We start from the raw sequence: 8859 nt of genomic DNA, 5'->3' as shown, positions 1-8859 counted from the left end.
CATTGGGGTAGAAGTGTGGATGCGCATAGGCGCTGAATATTCCACTTTAAATGAGGGGTGGTTGAGATTCGAACCCGTGACCTCTCACGTTGGCTTCTGATACCATTGTCAAGGAACCAACTCAACCAAAAACTTAAGCTGATGGTTGAAGCCCCAAGATATATTATATACTCTAACAGTTCTTGATCAACCAATCTATACCATTTGAATTGAATAAAGATTATTTAAAAAATTACCATGTTCACCCATTTAACAAATTATGTAAGTGTTTTTAAGTAGATGAGGCAAATTTAGTAGAAATAGATTGATAGAGAAACCAAAAGTTTTAAAAAGAAAAAAAGAAATTTATATCTTAACAAGTAAAAACTTATGCATGCTATGAAGTCTAGCTGATTCGACTAGACTTGTCAAAATTTAACTTGATTCGACTAGATTTTAATTTGATTCGAAGTCTAGCTGAAAATTTGTGGAGTTATAATCCAAAATTGCCTCAAAGCCCTCAATCAACTTGACGCTTATTGAAAACCATCTAACTGATATTCTATTTGGTCATTTGGTTTGTTACAATTACAAACTTCTCGTGTTTTGCTCCTTTTGTAGTGCGATCTCACTTATTTGCTACAGTGGAACACATCATAACCACCCTCTTTGAGCAGCCATTAATCACCAACTCTTCATGTAAGTCATCTTATCTTACTCCTTTTTATTTTTTCAAGTCCTATCTTTTCTGGCAGCTTTGTCCTTAATGAACAGTTAATGGAAAATAGTTTGAGTTTTGATTTTGATGATTGATTAATACATTATCATCTTCTACATAACCCATGAATCAATTTTTACTTTGTGGTCTCATTTGGTTTTTTTTTTTTTTTTTTTTTGTTTATGGGCATGGCCGCATGGCATTCATTTTTTGTGTTTAATTAGTTGGGTAGCCATTAATATTCTCTTGGCTCTTTCTGTTATTTATTGGTAAAAGAAGTGCTAATTGTAGATTTATTCAACTTCCATTCTTAGTAATGAGTTGTATTAATTGAATTAGATTTTTGAAAAGTTGTTTCTATTATTAAATTTAAATGGGGAAGGATGTATTATTTGAAATGGGCTGATTTGAAAGAAGTTGTATTTTATGGAATTTGATTACTGGAATTGGATGCCTGGTTATTAATTGAATAGAGGTTAAAACCCATTTGTAGCAAATTTGAATAATAAGCAAGAGACCAAATTTTGAATACTAGAATGCAAATTTGAAGCTTAAATATAAGCAAGAAGTAAATACATCAATAAAGAACTCAAATTTAAGGAGGTTCATCCAATTAGGGTTAAGTCCGGAGGCCTATTTTTTTAGTGATTGATCAACTTGTAGCTTTGAACTCTTGAAATGCATAAAAGAAGAGTTAGAATCGAGATAGAGATAGAGAGAGATGGTTAGGATCGATGCGTTTGAGGCTAGAGTTTCACGGAAGTCCAGTAGACTTTCAACTTGGCTCTCTAAGATCGACATCTTGTAGTTAGAAATCCGTAAAGGAAAAGTTATAATAGAGATACATATAGTTAGGATCGATGCGTTTGAGGTTAGGGTTTCATGGAAGTCAAATAGACTTTCAACTTGGCTCTTTGAGTTCTACATCTTGTGGTTTTGATATAAGGATCATCTTGGGAGTAATATGGTCTATTTGCACTAAACGTACTCTAATTGCATTAGGATGTGAATATAAATTAAAAATTGAGGCAAATAAATAAAATAGACCAAGATTAAAAGCCTTTTGTCGCCAGGACTTTGTGCTTGAAAGAGCGCTCCAAGTATTCGTTCTATCAAACAAAGATGAAAACCAAACAAAAGCCAAAAATCAAATCTGCAGTCTAGGGGCGCTCGTTCGAACAACTTGCCTTTTGAAGCTTCCACCTCAAGCTTTGCTTCTTCCCTGTTTCATCTTCAACTTCGCTTGAAAATTTCTTAACTCCTCTTTTTGAACCATTTTGTCCTCGATCACATCCATGTAGCTCGATTCAGGGCACATTCGCAATACCTATACCCCACTTCTATGTGCATGCCCTCGTGTATGAATTTGATTTAATTCCATTGAATTGGTTTATAGAAAGCAGATGTCTCACACATTAGCCTTGCATGACTAGCTTGTTCATGTCATGAAGATTTGGATTGTACCAAAAAAGATGTAACAGGCTAAAAGGTTTTTCTGATGCAGTAAAACGTTAATAAATTGGCAAAAGAGGTTGCTTGATATGAAATGTTTGCTTGTTACATGCCCAAATTTGAATGACTTTCATCTTTAAGCATCGAATACGGTCAGATACATGTTTTACTCCTAGCACTTGCATTTTCATGTATATATATTTACTGGAATAGTATCAGTGTGACATGGAGATGAAGAGCGACCGAGAAACCAATCAATATGCTGCTGATCTTTCTTCCATCAAGGAAGCCCGTGAGCGTATTAAGTCCTTTATTCACAATACGCCTGTATTTTTCTCTGATTCATTGGATTTGATGGCTGGTAGGAGGCTGCTCTTCAAATGTGAATGCTTTCAAAAAGGGTAAGAGCCTACGGCCCGTTTGGTTGTTGGTACTAAACGATGTATTTGTAGCGTAAATTTTCATGAAATGTCCCATGTTATTCCCATGTTAATGAAACTTTGATCATAAAAAAGTTTTTGTTTACAATTTTCTATTACCTCCTAATACCACATTTTCATACGATAATGCATTGGAATGAATTTTGTGAAGAAAATGAGATGATTAGAGAACCAAGCATGACCATTTAACTTGTCAAGAGATTTTCTTACTAAAATCTCACCATTTAATTCTACTACCAAACGGGCCATTGGTTAATTAGTACAGTTTGGAATACATAAAGTTCAGGTGGAATTTCTTTAAGCTAGCAAAATCTAACTCTTTTCTCAATTCTTGGTGTGTAACTCTAGAGGCGCGTTCAAATTTAGAGGTGCTTCAAATGCTGTACTTTCGCTTGACGAGAAACAGGCTTCCAAAGGAGTGGTAACTCATAGCAGGTAGTCCTTTGCTCGTTTTAGTTCCTTTTTGTTTGTTCAGTTTTTCTTGTTAGAGACCATCACTCAGAGAGACGGACTCAAAACAAGAAGCCCACATTCTTATTTCCTCTTTAATTTGTGTTAATTGGGCTATTTAACCCATATATATAATGCGTCTCTTGAAAAGGCCGTCTCTCACAACAATTTGTGTTGTTTGATTCTGTTGATCTTATTGTGTTAATGACATATGTAACATTGATATTTGGAAATTCAAATTCAGCGGTAATCATGCTGCCGCATTGGCATTGGCTGCCAAAATGCGAGGAATCCCTGCATATATAGTTGTTCCCAACAATGCTCCAAAATGCAAAGTTCAGAATGTCATACGATACGGAGGCCAAGTAATATGGTGTGAACCCATGTTTGATTCAAGACGCATTACTGCCGATAAGGTACAGCAGGATACTGGTGCGGTTCTTATACATCCGTATAATGATGGTCGTATCATAAGGTACGACCTGTAATAAAAGTTTCATGGAATTCTTTTTTGACAAAATATATTCTCCGTTTCTCTTTAAATGGTTGAATACTTGAACTCGTTCAAGTTAATTATTGGGGTCGGTTAGCAACGTAGCATTGACGATTTGCTGTGGAATATGATTCATTGTCGTAATTACGACTGTAGTGGACAAGGGACTATATCACTTGAGCTACTGGAGCAGTTTCCTGAAATAGACACCATAATAGTTCCCATAAGTGGTAAGAAATGGAAATTCAGTTCTTTTATAAATTTCATACTTACATTTAAAAAAATCTTTAGGAATTGATTTTTAAACTGAAATTTCTAGGTGGGGGTCTAATATCTGGTATATCACTTGCTGCTAAATCTATCAATCCGTCCATTCGAGTTCTGGCGGCTGAACCTGTGGGAGCGAATGATGCAGCTCTCTCTAAAGAAAATGGCAGACTAATTACTCTTCCTCAAACCGATACAATTGCCGATGGACTTAGAGCTTTCCTTGGAGACCAAACCTGGTAAAATTAAGCTCGTTTCAACAACTCTGGCCTTTTCCTGTTTGATTTTAGTTGCATGTTAAGGCACTTCGTTTTTTTTTGACTTCAAGGATGCATGCTTATGGCTTAGGAGTTAGAATCGTTGCTTCTTTCCTGCACATTTGACGTGAATGGACAAATTCTAGCTTCGAAAATTCCTCTTAAATCTTTTACTTCGACCATGACAATAACCTGTGTAACTCGTAAATTGTCCTGTTCACCTTTTGCTTGATGTTTCTACTCCTTTGCCGTAGTCTTACTGGTAATCTTCTTTACCAATAGGCCTGTTGTTCGAGATTTTGTGGATGCTATCATTACGGTAGAAGAAAAGGAAATCATACACGCCATGAAGCTTTGCTATGAAATTCTCAAGGTTGCAGTGGAACCCAGTGCTGCCGTTGGTCTAGCTGCTGTATTATCCGACAGTTTTCAGCAGAATTCATTGTGGAACGAGTGCAAACACGTAGCCATTATACTTTCTGGTGGCAATGTTGACTTAGACGTGCTCTGGGAGGCACTGTACAAAAAAACATAGACCACGGGGCAAAATGAAAGTGCTAAGCATTATATACATGGTAGAAAGCCGAAACTTAAGAGCCGAACGAATATCCGGATATCCAGATCAGAAAGGAGTCGACATTTTTAGCCCTAGCGATGAATATGTTAGTGGTTCATATTGTTTGGGACAAGAAGAGCTGTAAAATTGTATGTTTGACGGTTGGAGATAGGCATGTCGTTAATCAGCTTAATGCCAATTGATTTCATCAGCTTAATGCCTGTCCTTAAGCCATTCCCCTTTGGCTTGAAATTGTCATAATTTTTTGGGGGGGTTTCTGATAGAATCCATTTGGGACTACTAATCGGAATGACTAATGAGAGAACCAGTAAGAACAATCTGGTGATCTCTTCTCAAATCGTAGGCCAGTTCATCTAAACTTGAACCAATTCCTTGCAATTTCAGACTGGTTCGGTTGTGAATCGAGCCAATTTTGGATCGATTCTAGGCTAGCCCACATTTTGATCATCACTAGTTGACTAGTTGTTAAGAGCAAGAAGACATGAGCAGTTAAGATGATCTCATAGACGTGTGCCTCAGGAATCAGGATACAGAACATGTACTCACCATGCCACAAGTCATAGCACTATAAGGTTAACCTTGAATAAACCAAACATAGTCACAAATACAATCCCATAAGACTTAACAGATTTAAGTTTGCGACCGCAAAATTCTAATCTAACACAAAATGTAGAAACTAATAGGAGTAAAATTTTTAAGACCCCTGCAACAATCGTATGTATTTTACAAGTAGACAAGTTGTCTCAACCTAAAGAAGCACACCACACATCATATCATCGTTAATTCGTCCGTCTATTCCTCCTCTTCGTATACATCCTCATCATCATATTCCTCATCAGCAGTTGCATCCTGATATTGCTGATACTCAGCCACTAGATCATTCATGTTGCTCTCGGCTTCAGTGAATTCCATCTCATCCATCCCTTCACCAGTGTACCAATGCAAGAAAGCCTTTCTGCGAAACATAGCAGTGAATTGCTCGCTCACACGGCGGAACATCTCCTGAATCGATGTTGAGTTTCCAATAAATGTGGAAGCCATCTTCAAGCCGGTGGGTGGAATGTCACAAACGGTGGATTTGACATTGTTTGGAATCCACTCCACAAAGTAGGAAGAGTTCTTGTTCTGCACATTGATCATCTGTTCATCAACTTCCTTTGTGCTCATCTTGCCACGGAACATGGCTGACGCTGTCAAGTATCTGCCATGCCGAGGATCAGCAGCACACATCATGTTCTTGGCATCCCACATTTGTTGAGTAAGCTCAGGAACAGTGAGGGCACGGTACTGCTGGGATCCACGAGATGTGAGTGGTGCAAATCCAACCATGAAGAAGTGCAGACGTGGGAATGGTATGAGGTTTACTGCAAGCTTCCTGAGGTCAGAGTTCAGCTGCCCAGGGAAACGAAGGCAGCAAGTAACTCCACTCATAGTAGCCGAAATGAGATGGTTCAGATCTCCAACTGCATGAAGGAAGGCAAGTTATTAGTTATACGTATAGCTGTTGTCAATATTAACAATGTATAGCATCTTGTATCTCTTATGCTCCGCCACAGGTCTGTAAAAGTTAGCATTTAGCACAAACTCTAAAGTTTGACAATTGAAGATATATGACTTGAAAACACAGCTTTACTGATCACCCAGATTTCGTAACCAGCGCAGTTACAATAATTAAATATTTAATAGGCCTGAAATAATAAGTAAATCCCATACAAATGGGACAGCCTGTAACACACATGAATGTCCAAATAGTTGACGAATCTAGGGAATCGAGGAAAGAAAAAGTATAGCAGAATCTTAGGGAATCAAAGCAATAAAAAAAACACTCCGAAGGAATCTAGAGAATAAACAAGAAAACAATTCTTCAAATGTACTCTAGCTAGTGTATAACCAAGAACAAATCATTCTGGCCAGCAGTTAAGTTGATGCACAAGCAAACAAAGAGTTTAAACAGGGCCTACCAAAATACCACCAATCAATTGATTTCTATTTCTCCCTGCCCGTAGTTAATACTCACCCTCATCCATGTGATATAACAACTGTAAACATGAATAGTTTATTTGAAAAAAGACGTTTGGATAATCTCTACCCAACACCACAATCACAGAGTGACCCAAAACAAGATTTATTAGTCTATTCAACCTTTTTCTAGTGCTAAAGCTGAAAAAATCTTGTCTTCAATTTTACTCAACTTGTTCATTAACACATTACAAACAACCATAAACAGATAATGTCATGCGCAATAGCCAATGGACCACAAAAATGTAAGCACATTAATCAAAATATTTTGCCAATTTCTAATGCTCAATGACAAATCTTGGTTTAAGCTAACATGGGTAGGACACGACCCCTCAAAAATATTTGGGTTATTATATAACTTTCCAGCTAGTCTCTTGAGAGACCGTCTCTTTGAGAGACGTATTTCAAGCCCAGTCCATTAAAGATTAATACCTACTTACCATATTCTTAATGCCTACTTACATTATCCTTAATGCTTATTTACCATATCCTTGATGCCTACTTTCAATATCGTAAATGTCTACTTACATTATTTTTTAATGCCTACTTACAATATTTTAAAAAATATATAATGGGCCGGCCTAATTAGAGATGGTCTCTCAAAAAGACCGTCTCTCACAAGAATTTGTGATAACTTTTGGCCTAACATTCAGAATTAATGATAGTGCAAGTGTGTTACTACTCGTTGTTTATTAGAGACAGTCCAACAGGATTCAAAATACAAGTTAGCATTGTCCTAGGAAATAGATGATAAGAAAAAACAAACTAAATCCAGTCAATCACAACTTACAAGAATTCAACAATAGTTTAAAAATAGCAAGAAACAGTAGATTTTTGTAAAGGGTAATGTGCCTTACAGCTAGGAGTTGTTAGCTTGAGTGTGCGGAAGCAGATATCATATAAAGCTTCGTTGTCGAGCACCATACATTCGTCAGCATTCTCAACAAGCTGATGAACCGAGAGTGTCGCATTGTAAGGCTCCACCACCGTATCGGAAACTTTGGGGGATGGGAAAACTGAAAAGGTTAACATCATTCGGTCTGGGTACTCCTCTCTGATCTTCGATATGAGCAGGGTACCCATACCAGATCCGGTACCACCACCCAGTGAATGACATACCTGAAATCCTGCATTTATACAACAATATTCAATTAAACCTAATCACTATATCAACAAAAAAACATCTTGGTTCAAAATTACTGTTACTAATTAAAGTAAAACTCAAGAATTAAATTATTTCTTTTCACATCAAAAATTAATCCTAACTCAACACCAAAAAACAAACAATGTGGCATTACATCGCATCGGCCGAAATGTAAAGGTTTTCAAAATAAACGAACTGATATATCCCGCATTGGAAAGGTGGAAACAAAATCAAATTTTGTGCTATATCGAGGGATATCTTTTAGTTTCGACCCATATTTAGGTGTTAAAATAAGCACATTACTACCGCTACCGCATCAACGCTAGTTATCACGATCGCAACCATTATTGCATTTTTACACTTATGAGCACATCTTCAACCAAAATCAACTAAACATGTCTCATATTTGAATTAATAGCTTCAAAACAAAAATTTGAATGATTATTATTTCCTTATAATTGCAAAATGAGTTTTTTGCGGAGACATAACCGAAAATTCTCGAATCTTTGCGGAAAAATTTTCACATTTGGCATATATCATAATTCCAATAGCTCATCACAACGATGTTATTCAAAACTCCCTACCAAAAGCAATTGAAACCAACAAACATTCTTCTCACCAACCAAGCAAAAGAACGTTAACACATTTTTAGAATCATTTCAAATCAAACACAAATATATTACTTATTAATTGAGAAATAAACAAAATCTCACCAAATTTTAAATGATCCGATTAAAAAAGGTTCATAAGGCGCTTCAAAACGAGGACATTAGTTTCAAATTACTAAACATTTTAAATTCAAATTATATAAATATTATTTAGATGTAGATATTATCATCAATCAATCAATGTAATTGATCTTTCATATTTCCATTATTTACTAATTTACTCCATAAAAAATACTTCTGTACTAATTATCATCATCAAGATTCAAGATTCAAGATTCAAGCGCCAAGGAGGGTTTTTTTTCAGATTTTGCCGATTTCAAATAGTCAAGGTTAAAAAAGTAATAATTATAAAACCTAACAAGCAAATTTCAAAAATAACACTAAATACTTATACA

The 8859-nt window shown here is 36.2% G+C and overlaps 2 protein-coding genes across 3 annotated transcripts; one reads left to right on the top strand and one right to left on the bottom strand.

Moving 5' to 3' along the window:
• Positions 1-300: 300 nt before the first annotated feature.
• Positions 301-4829, top strand: LOC130804841 (serine racemase). 2 transcript variants are annotated; one of them, XM_057669459.1, is made up of 7 exons: positions 301-678; positions 2369-2550; positions 2938-3024; positions 3284-3514; positions 3689-3762; positions 3852-4038; positions 4339-4829. In XM_057669459.1, exons 2-7 carry the CDS (start codon positions 2375-2377, stop codon positions 4589-4591), a joined length of 1008 nt encoding a protein of 335 aa, XP_057525442.1. In that variant the 5' UTR covers positions 301-678; positions 2369-2374; the 3' UTR covers positions 4592-4829. The 2 variants fall into 2 exon arrangements, with proteins under 2 accessions (XP_057525442.1, XP_057525441.1); XM_057669458.1 differs by having other exon boundaries at positions 2363-2550.
• Positions 4830-5193: 364 nt separating this feature from the next.
• LOC130804842 (tubulin beta-2 chain-like) lies at positions 5194-8238 on the bottom strand. Its single transcript, XM_057669460.1, has 2 exons — positions 7510-8238; positions 5194-6096 (listed from the first exon to the last, which is right to left on the bottom strand). The coding sequence occupies exons 1-2, from the start codon at positions 7733-7735 to the stop codon at positions 5426-5428; spliced, it is 897 nt and encodes a 298-aa protein (XP_057525443.1). The 5' UTR covers positions 7736-8238; the 3' UTR covers positions 5194-5425.
• Between the last annotated feature and the right edge of the window lie 621 nt (positions 8239-8859).

Source organism: Amaranthus tricolor, chromosome 17, assembly GCF_026212465.1.
Source record: "Amaranthus tricolor cultivar Red isolate AtriRed21 chromosome 17, ASM2621246v1, whole genome shotgun sequence".
In the NCBI taxonomy this organism is placed as follows: Eukaryota; Viridiplantae; Streptophyta; class Magnoliopsida; order Caryophyllales; family Amaranthaceae; genus Amaranthus; species Amaranthus tricolor.
This window is presented reverse-complemented; position numbering and strand designations above follow the sequence as displayed.

Bases quoted from the DNA above. Each gene is read 5' to 3' on its own strand.
- LOC130804841 (XM_057669459.1), top strand. From the start codon at position 2,375: ATGGAGATGAAGAGCGACCGAGAAACCAATCAATATGCTGCTGATCTT. The intron at 2,551-2,937 runs GTAAGAGCCTAC...GTGTAACTCTAG, and splicing joins TGTGAATGCTTTCAAAAAGG to AGGCGCGTTCAAATTTAGAG. The intron at 4,039-4,338 runs GTAAAATTAAGC...CTTTACCAATAG, and splicing joins TTCCTTGGAGACCAAACCTG to GCCTGTTGTTCGAGATTTTG.
- LOC130804842 (XM_057669460.1), bottom strand. From the start codon at position 7,735: ATGGGTACCCTGCTCATATCGAAGATCAGAGAGGAGTACCCAGACCGA. The intron at 6,097-7,509 runs GTAAGGCACATT...TCCTTCATGCAG, and splicing joins CAAGCTAACAACTCCTAGCT to TTGGAGATCTGAACCATCTC.